Below are 27327 nucleotides of genomic sequence, written 5' to 3' on the forward strand. Positions count from 1 at the left end.
AGGTCCCCCTTGGATGCTGCTCCTTGCTCTGGGTCTTCTCCTCTTTCTGTGATTATGAATGATCGATCAGGAGCAGCGTGCACAGCTATTCATGCTCAGTGCTGCCCTCTGGTGGATTATGACATCACACAGTCACTATCGCCTCATGGGAGTTCTGTTTGAGCAGTGCTGCACTCTGATTGGCTTAAATCCATAAAAGCTTTTTACCTTCATATTCTGCATGGCTGTTACCTGAGGGACTTTTCTATAAGGTTTATAAAAATGAATGATGGAAAGTCAAGGGAACTTCATCAGTCAGCTTCACTATTACTGTGTGGTGTACTATAATCACAACTTTTTTTGCCACAATGTTTTGGTAAATATGCTGCTAAATAATACAGGTTAGTTTACTACTGTGGTTTCCATTCTCAGAGGCCCCAAAGTAAACGTGAGCCCTGGGCATTTGCCCAGTTTGCCTGCCCCTAAACCGGCCCTGCTCAACTTTGGTTTGATGTAACTAGAAAGAAGTCGGCTCAGGAATTTTATTTCTGGCCATTATTCATATTTTAGTGAAAATGCTTCTTGTGCTGACTTTTCGGAACGCTGCTGGTAAAGCCATAACCCGTCTCTCCTGGACACATCATTACACCTTGGCTGTTCCTTGAATTAAGACTTGTAGGAAATGCTTCCAGGTCCCCAGATACAGCTATTCCAGGCTGCGGAGGAATGCTAGGGGCCAGATCCCTGTCTGCTGCTTGCAAAAGGGCTGATAATGCGGCACAATATCCCTCATTTATTAGGTGTCCTTAAGTCAGTATTGACTCTTGGTACCATGTAAAACAGTGTTTCTCCAGATCATCGTCTTTTGCTTGGGTCTTGGGTCAAGTTCCTCAGTTGTATTATCTATGGTTGTCCCTTTACTGAAGTTACGTATATACATACATTTTATGTATTACATCTTCATAATAGCATAAACTGAGGTCTCTCAACTGTGTAAAGGTTAAAATCTGCATACTGAGCGATTCATTGGTCACATGATACTCCCCAGCCAAGTTTCTATGACGAAGTTTCCAGAAGGGCTGGAAAGTGTCCCTAGTCCAACCCGCTCTCGACATCTCCCCAGAGAGCTGGACCTAAATCACTTCAGACGAGAGAAAGATCCCGTCGTTTGAGTGGACCTCATGGGAAAAGTTCTAGCCTCTTCAGTTTCAAAAGAGCCAAAGAGCAGTGCAACAGTTAAAGTGGTATTCCAGCACTTCACAACCTATCCCCAATCTCCCCCCATCTCTAGAACAGAGCCCCCCAATCTCTAGAACAGAGCCCCGTCACTTCTCTGGAGAGATGGGACCCCATTCTGTAGATCCTGTGAGTCCTGGCAAATGTTGGAAGCATTGGTGGTATAGTGGTGAGCATGGCTCCCTGTCAAGCACTTGACCCAGGTTCAATTCCAGTCCTGGCAGTCAAACAAACCTACAATTCCAACCTATGGCCCCCATTAAAGAAAATTACACATTAGAGAAAAGTCGTCTGACCCTGACAATTTTGGTGGGACTGTCCAACTCTCTAATGTGTATGGGTGGGGGCCTCCTGACTCCCAATAGATGTCAGAGGAGAAAAGGATCAGGTATGTTGGATTTCTACTACCTTTTGTTCTCAGATAAGCCACTACAAGAGGAGTCTGGCAGCAGTTTCTCTCAATTCAGAACACGTGAACGCTTAGGCCGGCCAAGCATTCATGTGTACTTGGGGATCGGGGGAGGTTATTGTTGGCCAAAAACTATGGTATATGTATGTCCTCATGTCTTTTTGGGATAAGCTGTCCTGTGTTTACATGATGAGCAGCACTATTTCTGGCCATTATATAACCTGTATATGGTATTTTTCAGCAGATTTCTGCTCTGCAGGCTTCATCTCTAATTTGCAGTTCTCCCCGAGCTGGCAGGCGGATCTCCCTCCTCCCCCATTTATAGACTTTTATTGCTTGTCTTGAGTTTCCTCCTCCTGTCTCCATAGACCTGTATTGCTTGTCTTGAGCTCACTCCTCCTTCCCCCTCTAAAAACTTGTATTGTCTTTTCTTGAGATACCTCTTCTCCCCTGCATAGACTTGTATTCCTTGTCTTGAGCTTCTCCTCCCTCCTTCCATAGATTTGTATTCCTTGTCTTGTTCTTCTCCTCCCTCCTTCCATAGATTTGTATTCCCTGTCTTGAGCTTCTCCTCCCTTCTTCCATAGACTTGAATTCCTTGTCTTAATCTTCTCCTCCCTCCTTCCATAGACATGTATTCCTTGTCTTGAGCTTTCCTCACTCCTTCCATAGACTTGTATTCCTTGTCTTGAGCTTCTCCTCCCTCCTTCCATAGACTTGTATTCCTTGTCTTGAGCTTCTCCTCCCTCCTTCCATAGATTTGTATTCCTTGTCTTGAGCTTTCCTCACTCCTTCCATAGACTTGTATTCCTTGTCTTGAGCTTCTCCTCCCTCCTTCCATAGACTTGTATTCCTTGTCTTGAGCTTCTCCTCCCTCCTTCCATAGACATGTATTCCTTGTCTTGAGCTTTCCTCACTCCTTCCATAGACTTGTATTCCTTGTCTTGAGCTTCTCCTCCCTCCTTCCATAGACTTGTATTCCTTGTCTTGAGCTTCTCCTCCCTCCTTCCATAGATTTGTATTCCTTGTCTTGAGCTTCTCCTCCCGCCTTCCATAGACTTGTATTCCTTGTCTTGAGCTTCTCCTCCCGCCTTCCATAGACTTGTATTCCTTGTCTTGAGCTTCTCCTCCCTCCTTCCATAGACTTGTATTCCTTGTCTTGAGCTTCTCCTCCCCCTCCATAGACTTGTATTCCTTGTCTTGAACTTCTCCTCCCCCTCCATAGACTTGTATACATTGTCTTGAGCTTCTCCTCCCCTTCCATAGCCTTTTATTGGCTTGTCTTGCAGACACAGAATAAAGCTGAGCTGATTTTCAGGGTGGAATACAGAGTTGAATTACAGGAGGGGGAAGAAGCTTTATAGTAGGAGAAAGAAGCCAACGGCTGTCCGGGCATGCTGGGAGTTGTAGTTTTTGTAACATCTGGAGGTCCACTGTGTGGAGACCACTGTATTAGATTGTGTTTCTGCCGCTCGTACAGAGAGTTTCATGACCCTCCTCTGGGGCTCGGTAGGTTGTCACTTGCGGTCTATACACGCACAGCTCGCGCTTTCAGCTCTGCAGGAAATCATTATATATGGGCTTCCTTCTGCTTGGCGCTGAATACAGTCGTGTCCTGTCAGCCAGACGCACACAGCTTTTCTAAGAGAACAGAATTATGTGTGTTCACAGTATAAAAGGCAAATTCTCCTATGGCCTCGGGAGTGTATTCCCCCAGAAATGCACAATTCATAAAACAAACAGCTTCCAGGCCTCCGCACATTAACTCCTTCCATTCTGCCGGGACTGGAGACAATTCCTATTTATGTGACAGGAGGACATCGGAGTCATGTACAGTAATGGAAAGTGCCGCACTGTGCAGGATAACTATGTACACAGAGACTCCACCAGCAGAATAGTGAGTGCAGCTCTGGAGTATAATACAGGATGTAACTCAGGATCAGTACAGGATAAGTAATGTAATGTATATACACAGTGACCTCACCAGCAGAATAGTGAGTGCAGCTCTGGTGTATAATACAGGATGTAACTCCGGATCAGTACAGGATAAGTAATGTAATGTATGTACACAGTGACCTCACCAGCAGAATAGTGAGTACAGCTCTGGAGTATAATACAGGATATAACTCAGGATCAGTACAGGATAAGTAATGTATGTACACAGTGACCTCACCAGCAGAATAGTGAGTACAGCTCTGGAGTATAATACAGGATATAACTCAGGATCAGTACAGGATAAGTAATGTAATGTATGTACACAATGACCTCACCAGCAGAATAGTGAGTACAGCTCTGGAGTATAATACAGGATATAACTCAGGATCAGTACAGGATAAGTAATGTAATGTATGTACACAGTGACCTCACCAGCAGAATAGTGAGTACAGCTCTGGAGTATAATACAGGATATAACTCAGGATCAGTACAGGATAAGTAATGTAATGTATGTACACAGTGACCTCACCAGCAGAATAGGGAGTACAGCTCTGAAATATAATACAGGATATAACTCAGGATCCGTAAAATATAAGTAAAATAATGTATTTATATAGAAACTTAACTTTTTATGTAGTTTAATTCTATATGTAAGCTATATTCTAAGGTGGATATACCCTATGTTACACTTCTGTCTATAGGTGGATATACCCTATGTTACACTTCTGTCTATAGGTGGATATACCCTATGTTACACTTCTGTCTATAGGTGGATATACCCTATGTTACACTTTTGTCTATAGGCGGATATACCCTATGTTACACTTCTGTCTATAGGTGGATATACCCTATGTTACACTTCTGTCTATAGGCAGATATACCCTATGTTACACTTCTGTCTATAGGTGGATATACCCTATGTTACACTTCTGTCTATAGGTGGATATACCCTATGTTACACTTCTGTCTATAGGCGGATATACCCTATGTTACACTTCTGTCTATAGGCGGATATACCCTATGTTACACTTCTGTCTATAGGCGGATATACCCTATGTTACACTTCTGTCTATAGGTGGATATACCCTATGTTACACTTCTGTCTATAGGTGGATATACCCTATGTTACACTTCTGTCTATAGGTGGCTCGGAGATGGACGGGTGGTGCTTGGATCTATAATAAGATTATATTCTAAAAATGTGACTACTGGATGTGGTACGGCTGGAAGCACCAAATGTTATGTGCCATTAGGCTTCTGCCCCGGCATAATGATATATTTTTTGTCAAACAGCGTTGTTAACTCTAAAGCCATCCAAGCCAATATAAATATTTGGAAAGTAAAAATGTTTTATAATGAACAGTAAAGTGAATGTTTCTGGATATTTAAGAGCTTGTTATTTGCAGTTTGATATTTGCTCTAAATGATCGTCTGTATTTCATCATCCCAGATCAGGACCCTCCTCTAGTCTCCAGAGCGGGGAACAACTGCAAACTGAGGTGTTTACTCTATTATTTGATACTATATATACTACTTTACACTATATTACCTCTCGCCTGCACTGACCGCTTTCCCCAATGATTACCGTGGGTGAAGCCTGGCAAGTTATTAGCTCCTGGTCTCTATTTTATTTTTGAAAGGAGGGGAATGGGACTGGCAAGGAGCCATTGGTCTTGATCGTGGAAATTGTTATTTAAAGGGGTACTCTGGTGGAAAACTTTTATTTTTTAAATCAACTGGTGCCAGAAAATTTAAAAGATTTGTATATTACTTCTATTAAAAAATCTTAATCCTTCCAGTACTTATTAGCTGCTGAATACTGCAGAGGAAATCCTTTTCTTTTTGGAACACAGAGCTCTCTACTAGCCCTGGCCATTTATACAGAAGATCTGCGAGTCCTACCCAGATAGGAGACTTGGCTGATCCACATTAAATTAGAGGGCACTTTGCTCCTTAACGACGTCACAACGTCACTCAATGTAAGTCTATGGGAGGGGGCGTGATGGCCATCACGCCCCCTCCCATAGACTTGCATTGAGGGGGTGTGGCCGTGATGTCACGAGCCTCCAATGCTGCACCAGACGCTCTAAACGAAGGCTCGGTGCAGCAGGGAGATCGCGGGAGTCCTTTGGATAGGAGATACAATGTCTAGGGGCGGAGTACCCCTTTTAAAGAACTTGGTTTAGTAGGAAAAAAATTCTGAGGCAATGGATTAAAGACCCTAAGGGACATATATGGTGGCCCAGTACAGGAGTTGCACCCCTGTACCCTTGCTGTTCTGTCAGGCGGACTCTATTGTGGTGTCCCCGGAGTCCTTCTTTACTCTATGCAATGTAAATGGTTAATTATATCTGATATTAACTATTGTAATGTATATATTCTGTTATGTACCTTTAAATACTGTTACCAAGTGTTGTAACCAAGAAAGGTACGAGTGATCACGTGACTAATAAGGTGATCTATGGGACCCCTCCAGAGTCTCCCTCATATAGACCCTGGGAGGATCTAGATAGTCAGATCAGTTCTATGCATTCTGAGGAACAGTCAAGTCCTGAGAGAGTGTCTGGTGTCCTGAGGCCGACCACGCAGCCACGCTTCCACTTATCCAGAACCCCACAGGTGAACGTCAAAACCTGGTAAGCTACATACAGGGTGAAGTCAGTCTAGTCAAAATCGGTCTGTATACAGTCAGCGTGGGCCTGCAGCAAATTTTCCAAACCCACTATATGCCCCAACGAGCCCTAAAGTCTCTGTAGTCACTGGTCACCTCCTTGGGCCTAACTGAGCTGTCAAGATGACTACACCTGTCTACCTCAGTAAAGCTGCCGTTGTTCCGTAACTTGGCATGGGAGTCCTTATTTGCACCGTGCCTAGCCCAGGATCCAGTGGCATACCTTCGGGTGGTGCAGAGGTTAAACCATGCCCTGGCGTCATGAACACAAGGGGTTAATGCCATCTGCCCCTAGGGTAATAACATCTGCCCTCATCACTAGGGATCGACCGATATCGATTTTTTTTTTTAGGGCCGATACCGTTTCTCTGTGGAGGCTAGGGCCGATAGCTGATAACTTATACCGATATTCCGGTATAAGTTATCGGCTATTTATCCCCCCGTGACACCGCTGCAGATCATTGATTAAAGCGGTCGCTTTAAATCAATGAACTGCAGGGGCTTTTGCGGTGCGAAAGACCGCCACTGCCACCCGCTTCTCTCCTCCTGGGGTCCTCCTGAGTCCTATCACCCCCACCACCCCCCTCCACCACTGCACCGCGCCGCACCCCCCACCGTACTGCCCTGGCCAAAGACCGCCGCCGCTGCCCCATTGCCTCCTCCATCCCCGGTTTTATAATTACCTGTTCCCGGGGTCCGTGCTACTTCTGGCTCCGGCGGCGTCCTCCTGAGCGGTCACTGTGCACACTGACGGTGACGCCGCATTGAGGACATCACTCGTCATTGCATAGCGCATGTAACACAGGACGCCGCAGGAGCCAGAAGTAGCACGGGCCCCGGGAACAGGTAATTATAAAACCGGGAATGGGGCAGCAGCGGCCGGCTCTGGCCGGGGCGGTGCGGTGCAGGAGGTGGGGCATTATCGGCAAGGTAATTGCCGATGCCGATAACGTAAGAAATCGTGAATATCGGCCAAACCGATAATCGATCGATCCCTACTAATCACACCCTCACCACACATACAATGCCCCAGATTGGCCCCTAATGCACTGCTGGGTCCATATATCTATAAAGGTTTTTTTTATGTTTACACCATGTATGTTAGTTTTATGTTCCTTCCCACGGAGACATATTTTGTTGCCTTCCAGGCCCGAGACTCTTCTTCGCAGGAAATGAATGGAATAGTTACATAATTTTACAAGGGATCGTTGTATCTGTCACCGCAGTCACAAGCCTCTCTCCAAGGCTCTTCATTCACCTGGATGGGCGGCAATGCTGCCGGGAGGATAGGGTTAATGTGGGCGAGTTGTATCTCTGGAGACTCGTGTACTTCCATATTACTAACATTTTAACAGCTCTGGCATCAGAAGCACAAATGGAGCAGTGTGTAAGGTGCCGATCACTGGACACATTAATTGTATCCAGATGCCGGGGAGAGAGGGAGCCAAACCCCAGAGAGCAGCGCCAAAGGCTGCACCGTGCACAATAACCCTGTACGTGCTGGATCCAATACACGGGCATCCAGGCACTGTAACACTATTTTGTGGACTGTGCATAAATGCCCACTGGCACAAGAACACTATTCATGCTGGTACATTGGCTCTCTGTGCCATTGGAGACTGAAGAAGAGTCATTCTATCTATTACTGGACACGTGTGGCTGTACAGTAGAGTCCTGTACAATCTGAATTTGCAGAATTTTTTATAGAATTTCCTTCACAGGGAACGTGTAATGTCCCAGTACAGGACATGGTCCAGCACTACACTTACCGTATTTTTCGTCATATAAGACGCTCCGGCATATAAGACGCCCCCAATTTTAAAGCATAAAAATCTAGAAAATAGAGATTCTGAACCAAATACAATGTAAAGTATAGGACAGTGATGTTCAACCTGCAGACCTTCAGATGTTGCAAAACTACAACTCCCAGCATGCCCGGACAGCCGTTGGCTGTCCGGGCATGCTGGGAGTTGTAGTTTTGCAACATCTGGAGGTCCGCAGGTTGAAGACCACTGGTATTGGAGGTTATACTCGCGTGTCCCCGCAGCTCCGGACCGTCACTGCTCCATCGCTGTCGCTGCATCCCCGGGGTGTCCCCGTCGCTCCGGAACGTCTCTGCTGCCCGGTATCCTCGCTCTCCATCGCCGCCATCACGTCGCTCCGCATGCCGCTCCTATTGGATGACGGGACGGCGTGCGTGACGACGAAGGAGAGCGCCAGCCATGCAGGGGATCCCGGCACGGAGCAGACACCGAGGAGGCAGGTAAGGTCCCTCCCGGTGTCCTGTAAGCTGTTCGGGACGCCGCGATTTCACCGCGGCGATCCCAAACAGCTCGACTGAGCAGCGGGGTTAGTGTCACTTTCGCTTCAGATGCGGCGGTCAGCTTTGATCGCCGTGTCTGAAGGGTTAATACAGAGCATCACTGCGATCGGTGATGTCCTGTATTAGCCGTGTGATAGGGCAGGGTTTTAATGTGTATTTGCTGTATAAGTTGGTGCAACTTTTCCCCCCCGGTTTTGGGGAAGAAAAAGTGCATTTTATACGGCAAAAAATACGGTAGGTCCTGTCAGGTTGAGCTCCCCTGCAGTGTCTCCCCTCCTGTTACTTTAATGTTATTTATTGTACTATATGTATAGTCAGTATACTAATGTATAGACAGTATAAAGGACCTTTGGAGGACTTATGTAATGGTCTAAAGGACCTGTGAGATGTCACATGTTTATGTTACCCAGAGAGCACCAGCTTAACACATGACCCGCAGCTTGACCTATGGGCTTCTAGTACAGCCCCCTTTTATAAGAAAGGGAGGTGCCGCAATCTGCCTCTTTTTTGCTTTTCTACCATCATTGCTTCTGAGGAACAGTGGAGATGAGATGTCTCAGTGCTAGTGTCCAGCACCTGGAAGGCCTCAAATCTACAGTCACTTCCAGTAAGTCAAGTCTATGTCTGCTGTCACTACCTACAGTCTAGTCAAGCATCTAAAGTCTATTACAAGTATAATTGGTCCCAGAAAGCTGCGAGGTCCTTCTGTGTTCCTGGCCACCTCTCTGGGATTCTGGCCGAGCTGTAGAGACTATAACAACTGTCTGACCTCAGTAAATCCTCCGTTAAACATAACCTGGTTGTGGACTCTCATTTCACTGCCTAGCCATTGGGATAGTGGAAATATGCTTTGGGTGGTTCCCGATACCCAAGAACCACTCTGGCGTCACGAACATTAGGGGTTAATAACACGTTGCTCCTGTAGTTAATACTATCTGCCCCATCCACCTACACCGCTACACCCCGTTGTCCCGCCATTCACCGTGGCTCACCAAAAACGACTAGCAGATTGGTTGTAGGCTATTGGAATGTGCTGTGTGGGTTTGATGATGAGCGTAGTAGTCCTGGTTATGTCATGTGGCTTGAGTGGTTTGAAGAAATTCAAAAAGAAAACAACTTCCTGTGGAGCATACAGCAGCTGATAAATACTGGAAGGGTTGAGATTTTTAAATAGTACTTCTGTTTAACTTTCTGGTACCAGTTGATTTAAGAAAAATGTTTTCCACCAGAGTACCCCTTTAATGTTTTCTTGCAGGGGCATTCAGTTACCTACAGCAGGTAAAGCCTTTTCAGCTGTGTTTCTGCTCTCTTTACTGTGTATCTGGCGGCTTCAGTAGATGGTTAGGCTCTTGTTGATCAGATTATCTGGCTCTTAGCATCTCCCCCACTGCAGGATCATCTCAGCGTCTCCCCCACTTCAGGATAATCTCGGCGTCTCACCCACTGCAGGATAATCTCGGCGTCTCCCCCACTGCAGGATAATCTCGGCGTCTCCCCCACTGCAGGATAATCTCGGCGTCTCCCCCACTGCAGGATAATATCGGCTTCTCCCCCACTGCAGGATAATCTCGGCGTCTCCCCCACTGCAGGATAATCTCGGCGTCTCCCCCACTGCAGGATCATCTCGGCGTCTCCCCCACTGCAGGATCATCTCGGCGTCTCCCCCACTGCAGGATCATCTCGGCGTCTCCCCCACTGCAGGATCATCTCGGCGTCTCCCCCACTGCAGGATCATCTCGGCGTCTCCCCCACTGCAGGATCATCTCGGCGTCTCCCCCACTGCAGGATCATCTCGGCGTCTCCCCCACTGCAGGATCATCTCGGCGTCTCCCCCACTGCAGGATAATCTCGGCGTCTCCCCCACTGCAGGATAATCTCGGCGTCTCCCCCACTGCAGGATAATCTCGGCGTCTCCCCCACTGCAGGATAATCTCGGCGTCTCCCCCACTGCAGGATAATCTCGGCGTCTCCCCCACTGCAGGATAATCTCTGCGTCTCCCCCACTGCAGGATAATCTCTGCGTCTCCCCCACTGCAGGATCATCTCTGCGTCTCCCCCCACTGCAGGATAATCTCGGCGTCTCCCCCACTGCAGGATAATCTCGGCGTCTCCCCCACTGCAGGATCATCTCGGCGTCTCCCCCACTGCAGGATCATCTCGGCGTCTCCCCCACTGCAGGATCATCTCGGCGTCTCCCCCACTGCAGGATAATCTCGGCGTCTCCCCCACTGCAGGATCATCTCGGCGTCTCCCCCACTGCAGGATCATCTCGGCGTCTCCCCCACTGCAGGATCATCTCGGCGTCTCCCCCACTGCAGGATAATCTCGGCGTCTCCTTGGCTGGGACATCAGGACAGGTGGAGGATCCAGGGAGAATGGCTCAGATTATCCGTCTACCTGATCACAGCGCTGATCTCGTGTTACAGGAAATGTGCTGATTGTTGGAACTCTTTGTCCTTAGAAATCCTCTTTTTAAAGAAGCACTTCAGGGATTTCTTTGGTTTACTTATATAGTGCAGCAGGGCCGGCTCCACCTATAGGCAAAATAGGCGCCGTACTGCACTCCGCAAGAAAGTTATTTCTCCAGGTTTAGCGGTCACCCCAGTAGTAAGGAGATTACACGAGGAGGAGGTTTGTTACAGTGTGTCACCCCAGTAGTAAGGAGATTACACGAGGAGGAGGTTTGTTACAGTGTGTCACCCCAGTAGTAAGGAGATTACACGAGGAGGAGGTTTGTTACAGTGTGTCACCCCAGTAGTAAGGAGATTACACGAGGAGGAGGTTTGTTACAGTGTGTCACCCCTGTAGTAAGGAGATTACATGAGGAGGGGGTTTATTACAGTGTGTCACCCCAGTAGTAAGGAGATAACATGAGGAGGTTTGTTACAGTGTGTCACCGCAGTATTAAGGAGATTACATGAGGAGGAGGTTTGTTAGTGTGTCACCCCAGTAGTAAGGAGATAACATGAGGAGGGGGGATTGTAATAATGTGTCACCCCAGTAGTAAGGTGATTACATGAGGAGGAGGTTTGTTATAGTGTGTCACCCCAGTAGTAAGGAGATTACATGAGGAGGGGGATTGTAATAGTGTGCCACCCCAGTAGTAGGGGCGGCAAAATTAGCTTTTGCCTACGGTGGCAAAAATCCCTGCACCAGCCCTGTAGTGCAGCATAGACTATTATTAGAGAATAATGTAGAGATTGTGTATGCCTTGTGCTTACCTGTTTTATCTGATGTGGCAGGCATGGGATAGGCTCAGTTTTGGATGTAAATCCATCACTAAATCCCATGATTTTTTTTCTCATGTATCCTTTGGCTGAGGGTGTGGCATTTGATCACTTTACCTGGTCATCTCATTAGACTGAAGGTGCTGGAGTTCATCCAGGTAAAACCAATAGACTCATAAGTGGGTTGAGGTCACTTCACACTATGTGCAGTTTTGATGCATTTTCTTATGCAAAATGCGTTATTACAGAAATATTGTCTTGATATTACCTATAATCACAACCGAGGTGTTTCTACATTGAATTGTTACTGAACTTTTCACACAATTTTAAAATTATATAATTTTTTTTACCATAATTTGTACATTTGCAGTAAGATAGCACCTTTTTTCTCAAGGATGTTGGGAAAATCACAGCAAAACAGAAATGTGTGTCTACTATATATCCTGATCCCATAAAGATAGCAACAGTATAGAGAGCGAGAGAGAGCTGGAGAGGAGGGGTATAACCATTATATATCCTGATATTGTAGAGAGAGCAGCAGCAGTATACAGATAGCTCTGGAAGGGTGGAGTATAACTACTATATATCCTGATCTCATAGATGTAGCAGTAGCAGAATACAGATAGATCTGGAGGGGAGGTGTATAACTCCTGTATATCCTAATAACATAAAGATAGCAGCAGTATACTGATAGAGCTGGAGGGGAGGTGGATAACTACTGTATATCCTAATACCATAAAAAGAGCAGCAGTATACAGATAGAGCTGGAGGGGAGGTGTATAACTAATATATATCTTGATCCCATAGAGATAGCAGCAGTATACAGATAGAGCTGGAGGGGAGGTATATAACTAACATATATCCTGATCCCATAGAGATAGCAGCAGTAGTTTACAGATAGATCTGAGAGGGGGAGGTATATAATTAACATATATCCTGATCCCATAGCTAAAGCAGTAGCAGTATACAGATAGAACTGGAGGGGAGGTGTATAACTTCTGTATATCCTAATAACATAAAGAGAGCAGCAGTATACAGATAGAGCTGGAGGGGAGGTGTATAATTACTATATATCCTGATCCCATAAAGATAGCAGCAGCAGTATACAAATAGAGCTGGAGGGGAGGTGTATAACTACTATATATCCTGATCTCATAGATAAAGCAGTAGCAGTATACAGATAGATCTGAAGGGGAAAGTATATAACTAATATATATCCTGATCCCATAGAGATAGCAGCAGTAGTATACAGTTAGATCGGAGAGGGGGAGGTATATAACTAACATATATATCCTGATCCCATAGCTAAAGCAGTAGCAGTATACAGATAGAACTGGAGGGGAGGTGTATAACTACTATATATCCTGATCCCATAGAGATAGTAGCAGTATACAGAAAGAGCTGTAGGGGAGGTGTATAACTACTATATATCCTGATCCCATAGAGACAGCTGCAGCAGTATACAGATAGAGCTGAGAGAGTCAAAGAGGCCTGTCAGTGTATCTGCCTCTCCTTCTAGGATTGACAGCCAGGGCTCTGTAGAGCACCCTCGCATGCTTCGCCTACCCTGAGATTTTTGCCAGGGCTCTGACAGCTCCACAAGGAGAAACAATACCCTGTGAGAGCTTTAACTATTACATTACGATGAATATATTGCATTTTGGCTCCTGAGTTTTTCAGTGTTCCATATATTTGAATATTATTTTACTTTTGCGTTTTGGTTAAAACGGGAGCAGAAGGCGGGATTGGCAGTGGGATTACCTCAGGAGGCTCCATAAAGGCTTGGCAGTGGGACACTTACCTCAGGAGGCTCCATAAAGGCTTGGCAGTGGGAAACTTACCTCAGGCGGCTCCATAAAGGCTTGGCAGTGGGACACTTACCTCAGGAGGCTTCATAAAGGCTTGGCAGTGGGACACTTGCCTCAGGCGGCTCCATAAAGGCTTGGCAGAGGACACTTACCTCAGGAGGCTCCATAAAGGCTTGGCAGTGGGACACTTACCTCAGGAGGCTCCATAAAGGCTTGGCAGTGGGACACTTACCTCAGGAGGCTCCATAAACTCTTGGCAGTGGGACACTTACCTCAGGAGGCTCCATAAACGCTTGGCAGTGGGACACTTACCTCAGGAGGCTCCATAAAGGCTTGGCAGGGGACACTTACCTCAGGAGGCTCCATAAAGGCTTGGCAGGGGACACTTACCTCAGGAGGCTCCATAAAGGCTTGGCAGCGGACACTTACCCCAGGAGGCTCCATAAAGGCTTGGCAGGGGACACTTACCTCAGAAGGCTCCATAAAGGCTTGGCAGCGGACACTTACCCCAGGAGGCTCCATAAAGGCTTGGCAGAGGACACTTACCTCAGGAGGCTCCATAAAGGCTTGGCAGAGGACACTTACCTCAGGAGGCTCCATAAAGGCTTGGCAGTGGGACACTTGCCTCAGGAGGCTCCATAAAGGCTTGGCAGAGGACACTTACCTCAGGAGGCTCCATAAAGGCTTGGCAGCGGACACTTACCCCAGGAGGCTCCATAAAGGCTTGGCAGAGGACACTTACCTCAGGAGGCTCCATAAAGGCTTGGCAGAGGACACTTACCTCAGGAGGCTCCATAAAGGCTTGGCAGTGGGACACTTACCTCAGGAGGCTCCATAAAGGCTTGGCAGTGGGACACTTACCTCAGGAGGCTCCATAAAGGCTTGGCAGATGACACTTACCTCAGGAGGCTCCATAAAGGCTTGGCAGGCTGAGGAGACATGAGATGCTAATGCTTTGTATTGTTGGTCTATACCTATGGCTGCAGATGGTTATTAGGTCCCACTGAGACCTGCGTTATCTCCCTGCGTGCACACTATATGTGAGCGTCCTCAAACCGTGACCCCCCCCCCCCCCATGTGACCAGCGTTTCAGCTGCGCCCTGGTAATCGCCTGCACAATGAACCCAACTGAAATCCCAATGTAAAGCTTGTTATTGTGCCCCCTATTAATGACTTGTTTGTACAGCGCCACAGCAGCTGGCGGAGCAGCCTCGGTCATAGGTGTGTGATCAAGCACAGTGCTGTTTAGCCTGTGTTCACACGTTTTTTTTACGGTAATGTTGTGTTTTTTGTTGGGTTTTTTTGGCCAGAATTGCAGTAAAACTTATTATATTATAAATAACCAAATAAATAAACATACGGTAAATAAATATAATAAATAATTAATAAAAAAACTAAATTGAATAAATAAATAAAATTAAATTCAATGCGTGATCACAGCTTGAGTGTTTAAATCAGTGTATCTCAACCAGGGTGCATCCAGCTGTTGCAAAACTACAACTCCCAGCATGCCCGGACAGCCAAAGGCTGTCCGGGCATGCTGGGAGTTGTAGTTTTGCAGTAGCTGGAAGCACTCCGGTTGAGAAACACTCAACTGGTTCCAAAAAGTTATACAGATTTTTAAATTACTTCTATTAAAAATCTTAATCCTTCCAGTACTTATCAGCTGCTGTATGCTCCAGAAGAAGTTGTGTAGTTCTTTTCAGTCTGACCACAGTGCTCTCTGCTGACACCTCTGTCCATGTCAGGTACTGTCCAGAGCAGGAGCAAATCCCCTCTCCTGCTCTGGACAGTTCCTAATATAGACAGAGGTGTCAGCAGAGAGCAATGTGGTCAAACAGGAAAGAACTACACGACTTCCTCTGGAGAATACAGCAGCTGATAAGTACTGGAAGGATTAAGATTTTTAATAGAAATAATTTACAGATCTGACCACACCTCAAGTGTACCGCTCTAGTGGACACACAATGAAAAGGAGATTGAGGACAGTTTGTTTGAACAAAATGTAAGTAAATTTATTAAAATACAATTAAAAATAAATAAAAACAGGAATATAAAACATATATTAGAGCAATACTGGTATTGAGTTGTAATTAGTCTGACATAGGGTCCTAATGGCAATATATTTATAATGTATAAGGCACTGCCAAATTTGTGAAAAAATGCAGATAATCCGGAAAGCAACTGTTAATCCGGCAATCGCTTGTAAATGGAATAATGGATGTAAGTTGGTTCTTAACATGTCTCAAGCCGTTGCGACACGGCGACAACCAACTTAGGCTGGGTTCACGCTAAGTTTTTCAACTACGGTTCCCGCATACGTTTTCTATCAAAAACCGTATGGGAAAAAACGGATGTAACAGTATGGGGAAAAAGTAAACCGTATGCGTTTTTAAACAGTATACTGTTTTTGAAAGTGCATACAGTTCCGTCAGTTTTTATAGGAGAAAACCCATATTTTTTGAAAATTTTGTCCATTTTTAATGGGAAGGGTCTTGGGTGGGGACTTTAGGATTCAAATGCGCATGTGCAAAGTAAAAACGTATACGTTTTTCCCGTATGGAACCGTATACATGTGCGTTTCCCATTGACGTCCATGTTAAAAAAATAAAAACACGTATGCGGTTGCAGTACGGTTTTTAAACCGGAGTCAAAACTGTGGTTGACCACGATTTTGTCTCCGGGTTAAAAACCGTACTGCAACCGTATACGTTTTTTTTACATGGACGTTAATGGGAAACGCACATGTATACGGTTCCATACGGGAAAAACGTATACGTTTTTACTTTGCACGTGCGCATTTGAATCCTATAGTCCCCACCCAATGCCCCTCCCATTAAAAATGGACAAAATTTTCAAAAACGTATGTTTTTTTTTTCTTTAAAAACTGACGGAACTGTATGCACTTATAAAATCAGTATACTGTTTAAAAACGCATATGGTTTACTTTTCCCCATACGGTTTTTGATAGAAAACGTATGCGGGAACCGCAGTTGAAAAACATAGTGTGAACCCAGCCTAACCTCTATATAGAGACTCTGGATAGAGTTACAAATTACAGAGACTATTATTCCATTTACAAGCGATTGCCGGAATGGACAGAGATGTCAGCAGAGAGCACTGTGGTCGTGATGTCAGCAGAGAGCTCTGGGTTCCAAAAAGAAAAGAATTTCCTCGGTAGTATTCAGCAGCTAATAAGTACTGGAAGGAGTAAGATTTTTTAATAGAAGTAATTTACAAATCTGTTTAACTTGATTTAAAAAAAATAAAGTTTTCCACCGGAGTACTACCCCTTTAACGCTTTTCATTTTATTTTTCCAAAACAAGTTTAAGCCTGTAATTGTATCTATGGGGGGAGATTTATCAAAACCTGTGTAAAGGAAAAGTGGTGGAGTTGCCCATAGCAACCAATCAGATCGCTGCTTTCATTTTTCATAGGCCTCTCCAAAGTGAAAGCAGCAATCTGGTTGCTATGGGCAACTGCATCACTTTTCCTCTCTATGCAGTTGGGTAAGGGGTATGAATACTTTCACAATGAGTTGTAGCTCTTCTGTTGTCACTAAGTGCACACTTGTCTTTTTAATATATATATATATATATATATATATATATATATATATATATATATATATATTATTATAAAACTATTTCCTTTAAAATTTGACGGCGTAACCATTCGGTACCAGATCACCACATAAAGGGTCTCTCCGAATACTTTCCCCGTCTGCTGGAGTTATTAGCGCTCCTGTCTCACAGAGATATTTGGAACACGTATTCTCTCTTATCCTTGACTTTTGGAATTGAAAAACCTTCCTGGTTTTTATTCTCTTCTGTACGGTTCAGCGAAATAAAATAAAAGTTTGGGCCGGGGGCCAGCAGGTTATTCATGTCTGCTTGGTGAGGAAATTGACAACTTATATAATTTTATAACCATAATACCTTGACTAGTCTGGAGCTCAGAGTAAAAAAAAAAAACAAAAAAAAAACATGGCTGCTTTCTTTTAGGGAACAGCGCCACACCTGTTCACAGGTTGTGTCGGGTATTGCAGAGGAGTCTCATTTACTTCAATAGAACTGAGCTGCATTACCAGTCACAACCCATGGGACGCAGCCATGTTTTTCTATTCCTGTACAACCCAATTTAAGAAGCACTGACGCATACACACTTGCCATCACTATTCCTATTCCAGCACAGCGACATTCAAGTGGTTCATTACTGTAACTGGGTCATGTGATCACCAGTCTGACCCACAGAAAATCACAGTGCTTCGTGTGTCAGGGGAAGTGGGCAGTCCTGGGTCAGCTGACTTCCTGTGAACTATAGGATGACATCATCACCTACCAGATCCGTCCCTGCTAGCTTCCACACCCCTCCTCTACCAGGTCTATCTATATACTGCTGCTGCTGCTGCTATCTCTATGGGATCAGAATATATATACCCTATATATACCCTATAGGCCATAGCAGTTGGTCCCGGGACTGGAGGAGCGGTGATCAGAACACTGAAGATGACGTTCAACTTACCGTATTTTTCGCCCTATAGGACGCACCGGCGTATAAGACGCACCCTATTTTTAGGTGCAAAATCTAAAAAATTAAAGATTTTAAACCCAATAGTGGTCTTCAACCTGCGGACCTCCAGATGTTGCAAAACTACAACTCCCAGCATGCCCGGACAGCCAACGGCTGTCCGGGCATGCTGGGAGTTGTAGTTTTGCAACATCTGGAGGTCCGCAGATTGAAGACCACTGCATAGGAGGTAATACTCACGTGTTCCCGCCGCTCCGGACCCGTCACCGCTGCCCTGGATGTCTCTCCATCGCTGTCGCCCTGTCCCTGTCGCTCTGCTGCCGGCCGGGTATCCTCGCTCTCCGTCGCCGCCATCACGTCGTGAAGCACGTACGCGACGACGAGGAAGGAGAGCGCCGGCCATACAGGGGATCCCTGAACGGAGAAGACACCGAGAAGGCAGGTAAGGTCCCTCCCGGTGTCCTGTGCCCAGTGATGCAGGGCCCGAAGAAAGGTAACAGGGACATCCTCGTGTCCTGAAAAGATCTTTCGGGACACAGGGATATAGTTTAGTCCAACTATTAGTTTGCTTAAATGCACGCCAAAGTTTGCACCAAAATGTGGTGTAATAGCCACATCCACTTTTTCATACACAGCAGAAAAGTGTTTAAAAAGTGTTGAAAATGCATAGTAAATGTAGCAGAAGTCCTTTAACATGGTTTTTGGTGCAAATTGAGCCAAATTACGGCAAAGTTATGTTAAAAATTGTCCGCAGGCTATCTCATGCGCTGTTGTGTTCTTTCTAGGTGTCCTTTCCCTTCCGCCATACTTCAGTCCATACAAAGACAATTCTCTCGAGCGAGAGGACAGCACGGATGCCTACACGCACCTTGAACTACGCACTTTGGAGCAGTCCCTGCTCGCCACCTGTGTCGGGAGCATCTCAGAGCTAAGTGAGTACAAAATATAGTAGAGCTTTGGGATGTCCCTATACCGACCGTCTCTGCAGCCCGGGAGTCTATAGGACATCCGCTACATTTCCTGATCGCATTATTCTCCTGCTGCAGAGATTGTCCAGGAGTTTTAAACATCTTGCCGCCGAGCCAATGTCATGCTAAAGTACGATCTTAACTGTATGAAAATAGTTAGTATGGGGCCAGGGAGTGGAGATGGGGCTGGTGGGAGGAAAGTAAAGTGAGGGAGGAGGAAGGACGTCAGTTCGGGGGGTGGGGGAGGGAGAGGGCACGGCTGCGTTGCTGCGGTGAGGAGTGCAGGGAGGAAAAGCAGCTTATCACTTCTGGTGCTTCAGAAGAATGGGAAAGCTGGGTGATATGCAGAAAAGTGCCAGCTTTCCTAGTCTCCTAAAGAGCTCCATTATGACCGCTTTACCGGACAGATCTTCTCTTCTGAAGACTGGGAAAGCTGGGTGGCAGACAGTACACAGTACTTCCCCAGCTTTCCCAGTCCCCTGAAGAGATTATCTGTTCTGGTGAAGCAGGCCTATTGAAACATGAAGAGAAATGGCATTCATATAATTGATTAAATATTTTAATGTATGAAAGGCCAAGCAAAGGCAATAAAAAAAAAAATAGCAAAAAAGAAAAAAAAAAGGACCGTATTGCTTTTCCTCTCCCACAAGGTTTAGGTAGGAGGAACCTGTCAAGACCAGGTACTCAGCTAGTATATGAATGAATGAATGAAAATTATTTATATAATAATAATTAATAATAAAATTAAAATAAAAAATAAAATAAATTAAAAAAAAGGAATAAAATAAAAAAAATTGTGTAACATGCGCCAAATCCAGACTAAAAATCTTTATCTAGATCTAGAAATGCATCACATATATTACTGACAAATATCTTTCAATTTGGTCCTCAGGTGACCTGGTTTCCCGTGCCATGCATCATATGCAGTGTGTGAACACCCCGAGACCTGGCATGAGCCCCGCACGGCAAACTCGCCATCCACAGCAACACATCACCTGGTCCCCTGACTCCCTGCACACCCTATACTATTTCCTGCGCTGCTCTCAGATGGAATCCATGGAAAATCCAAACCTGGACCCGCCTAGAATGACTCTTCACAATGAGAGGTAGGAAGCTCCTGTGGGTATCTCTGATAGGCATTGCCTATGTGCCCCCTGCGCCATTCACAGTGCTATTAGCTTTACAGCCAGAGATCCCACGTTATATTATACTATAGTGCAGTGGTCTTCAACCTGCGGACCTCCAGATGATGCAAAACTACAACTCCCAGCATGCCCGGACAGCCAACGGCTGTCCGGGCATGCTGGGAGTTGTAGTTTTGCAACATCTGGAGGTCCGCAGGTTTGAGACCACTGCATAGTATAGTGTTTTCAGATCCAGTCACTGTGCCCTCAATGCCGCTGCCAGCCTCTGTAAAGAAAAAGGCCTTTGAAAAATGAAAGCAGCGATCTGATTGGTTGCTATGGGCAACTGCACCATTTCTCCTCTGCACAGGTTTTGATAAATCTCCCACAATGGTAGAGATTCCTCAAATCCTGTGCAGAGGAAAAGTTGAGCAGTTGCCCATAGCAACCAATCAGATCGCTTCTTTCATTTTTCATGGGACCTTTTCAAAAAATGAAAGAAACAATCTGGTTGCTATGGGCAACTGCTCGGCTTTTCCTTTGCACAGGATTTGATGAACCTCCCCATAATCTGAATGAACATATAGGTATAAATTAGCAAAGCACAGAGATTTATGCTATATCCATGTAAAAAAATAAATAAACAAAAATGATAGTATCTCCAAAAAGTATTACTCCCAGGCCAGTAATTGTGAGAAAAAAAGGAAATTTGTACCCCTTGTGCCAACAATAGGTTACATAGAGTACAACCCCACAGGTACCCAGCAAGTGCTGCCAGAATAGGCTACAAGGCGCCCAGTGCCATCCACTGTGTTACCAGAGTAAGGTATGGTAATGTGGTGTCCCGGTACAGGACTTGGTCCTGTCCCTTTGTCAATGGTCCCCTCAGCCAGAGTCCCTCCATGCTGGTAGGGCTCTCCTGGAGGGATAACCCCTGGTCGCCTCTTAATAAGGTGCATAAATGTATATATTTGTATATTTTATTATAGTGTGTTCATGCACAGTACCTTTTGAGTCATGTGCCTTTAAATAAATTAGGTAATGCTTTGGTTCAAGGACCTTTGGGTCATGTGACATACCCATAGTTCCTTAGGTCAGGACTGACAGGTTTGCAGAACCAATGAGCTTTGTACCTACACTATTACATTGAGGAAGACTTCACCCTGGCATCACGACAATTAAGGGTTAATCCTATACCCTATACTACCACTCCGCAACACCCCAGACACCAATACCCCTACAGGCTACCACAGTAACAATACCCCCCGAGTGACTTAAATTACAGTAATAGTGCCCCCAGCGTCATGCCCCACACAGAGATGCCAGGGTTGCTTTATAGTGCCCCCAAAATCAATCGTACACCCCTGTGCCAAATACAGTGACTCCGGTCACAGTGCCCCCATTACCAACTACGTTGACTCTAGTCAAAGTTCCCTGGTGCCAGTCACAGTGCCCCTAGAGTAGTCATAATATGCTCAGTGCCAACCACATATACCATTTAGGAAAGTTTTGCTGCTGGTTTTCACCCAACTTTCCCAGCTGAAAATAATTTTTAGACCGGAAAGCAACTTGAGATTTTTATTTATTTAATGGGAATTTCTTTTTTATTTTATTCTTCTCATCTATTTCTCATGTATTTGTGCATTTTCCAGATGATTTTTTTCGCTTAAAATTTCTTGAGTCTCAGCTGTAAATTTTCACTTAAAAGTGTTCATGGGGTTTGTGCCCAGAGAGAGAGCGAGAGGCTGGTGGTCAAATTACATGACCGCAGGGTAATGAAACCTCAGCAGTACCTCCAGTCTTTGCCAATAGGAGAGCGGGCAGTCAGCAGGGGGCAGCCCTGTGCGCATCTACTGGAGCGACAAACCTTTCCCCTTATTATCTGAGCCCGCACAGGGTCGTAGATTTGTTGCGTAATGGGGTTTTGTCAGTAAGTTTATGATCTGACATAAAGAATCCTTGACATTTTGTACAAAAGCAACGACCGGGCCCCTGAGATTTGACGCCGTATTAGATGGGGGGGCGATGGGGGCGCCGACTCCTGCGGTGGACTTGGGCATTCAGGTTATGCATCCTGTAACAATGTATCTTTCTTCGCTAACCAGGGCCACATTGTATATATGTTTGTTCAGACATTTTTAGCTCCCGTCTTGTTTGACTAAACGGAGCTCGCAGCATATGGATTTTTTACAGCCATTATTGGGAACGTATTTGTTTACATTCCTGTACCAATACTTGTGGGTTACAAGGCTGCAGAGCCAAGACTGCCGGGGGTCATAGGAAGGGGATGCATGTACTCTCTTTTGCTGCAACGTGTTTCGAACCTGTACTGGATTCTCCATTCAAAATGCATTTCACAGTGACCGACAACCATATATATTACCAACAGAAGAAATAAAGTAACGAAGCACTCACCCAGTCATATATCCTGGCAGATCGTTACCAACGTGTAGTCATCTCTTGGCAGGGAGGCGGTAGATGGTACGGGGGGGGGGGGGGGAGTGCCGACACCGGCTACGGACCGTATCGTACCACTTGACGCTTCGTCAGGCCGCACGGGGTGCGGTGCTCCATTACTTTCTTCTTCTGTTGGTAATTTATTGGAGTAACTGCATTTCACGTGAGCACCTCCCGAAGTCCCGGTTCAAGTAACAGCTTTGTTCCTATTAATGGATATCTAGCAGTTGGATACCCAATGCCGATTCAAAACCAATTTTTTCTGTTTAGGTTTGAACAACCATATATACTTTGTACTGTTTCTGCAATGCGTTTCGAACCTGTACTGGCTTCTCAGGTCAAAACGCGCTTCAGCAAAAGAATAGTCCCGAATAACAGAAAACCTTATACATATTCTTTTGCTGCAACGCGTTTCTAACCTGTACTGGATTCTCTGTCAGTACAGGTTCGATACGCTTTGCAGCAAAAGGATAGAGTATATATGGTTGTCCTTCACTCGAGACATTTTTTTTTGGGGGGGGGGGGGGAGGAGAATCGCTGTATAGATATAACTGCATCTCCCTTCCATACTTCTGCACATGGGGTCTCAGGTGGACCCCACGGCTTCTGACCTTTTATGAGCATCTATCTACATGCCTACAGACCAATATACTTTATTCATTTACTGCAACACGTTTCGCCCACATACTGGATTCTTTTATCATACAGGTTTAAAACGCGTTGTAGCAAAAGCATAAAATAGTTATGGTTGTTCTTCACTCGGGACTTCACATTCTCTTGGGGAGAAGCACCGTATAGATGTCCTTTTCGTAGGTAGATACCGGCATTCACCTTGCAGACTTTGTTTTACCGATTTGCACATGTAGACCCTGTTGACCCTGTATGAGCTGGCTTCACTAGGGGCGCACCTATATTTTATTCTTTTTCACAGGGGTCTTAATAATGGCTCCTCATATGCGGGATAGGAATCCGCACCAGTATTATTGGAGCAATAGTACCACTAATAAACAAGGGTGGCTGCAACAGACCAATACGGCTATACCAACCAAAAAAGACAATAGGGGGAATTTATCATTGGTTTTACTAATTTTTTTTTTATCATATTTTTTTTTTTTTTTTTTAGAGATTTTTGCGCAGGCACAAAAACGTGCAACCTCAGACCAGCCCTGTCCCCACATAGAAACTTGTCTACATCTAAGCTACTTTGCTATTTATCAAGAATGTGCACCTTTTTGATAAATGTGGGGGAAGTACGCCTGATGTACGCCCAGGGAAATGGGGGTTAAAGGAACTTGATTTACACAATAATAAATCCCCCCAAAGAGTACAGACACACAGAATGGCATAGGCAATCTCACCAGCACCTGCACAGATATAAATAATTCCTTAAATAACTTTTGGGAGGCACAAACAACACAAACAGCTAGACAAAACTAAAATCTGGCATGGATTAATTGGCAAAAAAACAAAACAGCTGCCACAAAGTACTAAAATATACGGTAAATATGATATACTTATGAAAGGCAAGGGTTTGCTATATTAAGCTTAAAGGGGTACTCTGGTGGAAATCAGTTTTTTTTTTTTTTTTTAATCAACTGGTGCCAGAAAGTTAAACAGATTTGTAAATGACTTCTATTAAAAATCTTTACCCATCCAGTACTTTTTAGCAGCTGTATGCTACAGAGGAAATTCTTTTCTTTTTGAATTTTTTTTTCAGTCTTGTCCACAGTGCTCTCTGCTGACACCTTATGCCTGTATCAGGAACTGTCCAGAGCAGAAGAAAATCCCCATAGCAAACATATGCTGCTCTGGACAGTTCCTGGTGTCAGCAGAGAGCACTGTGGACAAGACAAAAAAGAAATTCAAAAAGAAAAGAATTTCCTCTGTAGCATACAGCTGCTAAAAAGTACTGGAAGGGTAAAGATTTTTTAATAGAAGTAATTTAGAAATCTGTTTAACTTTCTGGCACCAGTTGATAAAAATAAATAAATAAATAAATAAAGTTTTCCACCGGAGTACTTCTTTAAGCAATCCTCAGTCCCTTTCCATTTCAGCTATAAAAGCATATGGACATCATAAAGGAGGGGGATCCTATGCTCCAGAATGCCCTCTGTTAGCTAAACCAAAGGGGTGTCCTTGTTCTGCTAGACCCGCACCGCCTGCACTTACATGATACTGTTTTCCAGGCCATTCATCTTGCTGCCCCCGCTGATGGAGTGGATGCGTGTCGCCATCACTTACGCAGAACACCGTCGTAGCCTGACTGTAGATGCCGATGACATCAGACAGACCGCAAGATTACTGCTTCCAGGGCTGGACTGTGAACCACGACAGCTCAAGTAAGTCCCGGGACAGTCACCAAGAACTGGGCCCCATAGCAAAAATCACAGTTGACCCCCCCCCCCCCCAAGGTTATTGCTAAAATTAAGGGGCAGAAGCGCTTGGCCGGGTGCTTTGTTTCCTTGTTATTTTGCTCAGCTACTCTCATGGATATGGATATGCAGAAAGTGTCAGTGTTTTATTGAATCCATATATTTCTTGCTCTGCTTTTATGAGCTAAGGGCTCCTGCCCCTTCATTCTGGCGATCAGTGGGGGTCTCAGCAGCCTGACCCCCCCCACTGATCACAAATAATGATGTGTCAGAAGTGGTTTTCCCATCTCAGTGAGTTCTCCCTATCCACAGCAGATGAATGGTGGGGATCAATTCTGCCCCGGCCACCGCTCCTTTATTGTCTTTTGCAGTGAATCCCAACCAGTGAGCCTTATGCTGTTGCAAATCTACAACTCACAGTATGCCTGGACAGCCAAGGCACACAGCTGGAGGCACACTGGTTGGGAAACACTGGTCTATGGGGTCACCAAATGCCAGTGTTCACTGCCCCCTTAGAGAAAAAAATGGAGCGGTGGCTGAGCAGGTGTGGGCCACACCATTTATTTTCCTCAGGCATCTGGACCCAGGTACCTCTGCACCCCTTAAAGGGGTACTCCGGCCCTAAGACATCTTATTTCCTATCCAAAGGATAGGGGATAAGATGTCTGACCACGGGGGTCCGGCCGCTGGGGACCCCCGCAATCTTGCATTCGGCACCCACCTCTTTGAGCTGCACCCACAAACTGCTGGGTGCCGTCCACGACTCCGCCCCCGCGTGACGCCACCCCCCCCCCCCCGCCAGCGCTATGCGAGTCTATGTGAGGGAGCATGACGGCCGTCACACCCCCTCCAATAGACTTGCATAGCGGGGGGTGACGTCACACGGGGGCGGAGTCGGGACATCACGATACTCCGGCCCCGTGGTCGGCACCCGGCAGTTTGTGAGCTGGCAGCGCGGCGTGCAGTTCAAAGAGGTGGGTGCCGAATGCAAGATTGCGGGAGTCCCCAGCGGCGGGACCCCCGTGGTCAGACATCTTATCCCCAATCCTTTGGATAGGGGATAAGATGTCTTAGGGCTGGAGTACCCCTAGAAGTTAGGTGCCAGTTCCCATCACTCTGTAAGGGGCATACCCCCTTTTAGCTGGCCAAGAAAATTCCAATTTGATTGGATCCCTAGGGGAGAGGTCTAGGGGGACTTCCAGGCAATGAATGTAAGCAGGGTTAGGGCCGCACGATGACAATGGCGGCAACACAGGTGGCACGGCCAAAAATGTCAGCGTCACTCTGCTTGCATCACAGCTAATGAAAGGAAAATGTGGTCGTCTTGTGGACCCCATAGGTCGCCACAAACCAACAGATGGCCAAATATCTCACCAGGATGGTCAGGAACATGTATGTCGCAACACGACCACTTTCACTTTCGTTAGCTGTGAACTATATCCGCAGGACATGTGTTGTGGCCAAAGTCGCAATGTAGCCCTAGCTTTATACCCCCTGCTCTGTTACACTAGGCCTAACATACACATTCATAAAGGAGACATTAGATATAAGGGCATTGGGCTAACACTGATGTATATCAAGATATATATATCTCAAAACCAATACAGTGCTTTTTGGATGAAGTTAGTAGAACTATACAGTAGATACATTGAACCCTCAGCCCTCATCTGGGGTGTGATACCCTTGGCTCTTCACTTATTTTACATTCCGCTATCAGATTACTTTTTTCTTTATATTTCTCCTTACTTCCTCCGTTCCCAGGCCTGAATGCTGTGTCAGCTCCCTCAGACGTCTGGATGCCGCAGCCGCTACTGACCGTTTCCAGCAGGACTTAGGCTTCCGAATGCTGAATTGTGGGCGCACCGACCTTATCCCCCAGGCAGTGCGAGCATTGGGGCCTGAAGGCATCAACACTATGGATGATCAGGTGAAGACCACCAAAATTATTCGGTCATCCCTTCACGGGATAAAAACCTATTGTCACGATGCCGGCTGGCAGGTAGTGGATCCTCTGTGCCAGAGAGGGATTGGCGTGGACCGTGCTAGTGGACCGGTTCTAAGTCACTACTGGTTTTCACCAGAGCCCGCCGCAAAGCGGGATGGTCTTGCTGCGGCGGTAGTGACCAGGTCGTATCCACTAGCAACGGCTCACCTCTCAGGCTGCTGAAGATAGGCGCGGTACAAGGGAGTAGACAGAAGCAAGGTCGGACGTAGCAGAAGGTCGGGGCAGGCAGCAAGGATCGTAGTCAGGGGCAACGGCAGGAGGTCTGGAACACAGGCTAGGAAC

The 27327-nt window shown here is 45.8% G+C and overlaps 1 protein-coding gene across 6 annotated transcripts in view; it reads left to right on the forward strand.

The window, feature by feature from the left end:
* Positions 1–27327, forward strand: part of ABTB2 (ankyrin repeat and BTB domain containing 2) — a 138890-nt gene that overhangs the window by 86237 nt on the left and 25326 nt on the right. For 5 of the 6 annotated variants that reach the window (XM_056527669.1, XM_056527671.1, XM_056527670.1 and 2 more), the window contains 4 exons: positions 18905–19051; positions 19980–20193; positions 24855–25007; positions 26802–26967. In XM_056527669.1, the coding sequence (XP_056383644.1) occupies positions 18905–19051; positions 19980–20193; positions 24855–25007; positions 26802–26967 (680 nt within the window). Of the gene's footprint in view, positions 1–17073; positions 17099–18904; positions 19052–19979; positions 20194–24854; positions 25008–26801; positions 26968–27327 lie in introns of those variants that run through there. The other variant, XM_056527672.1, reaches the window with a different exon arrangement.

The sequence above is a fragment of the Hyla sarda genome, chromosome 6 (genome assembly GCF_029499605.1).
Source record: "Hyla sarda isolate aHylSar1 chromosome 6, aHylSar1.hap1, whole genome shotgun sequence".
Lineage (NCBI taxonomy): Eukaryota > Metazoa > Chordata > Amphibia > Anura > Hylidae > Hyla > Hyla sarda.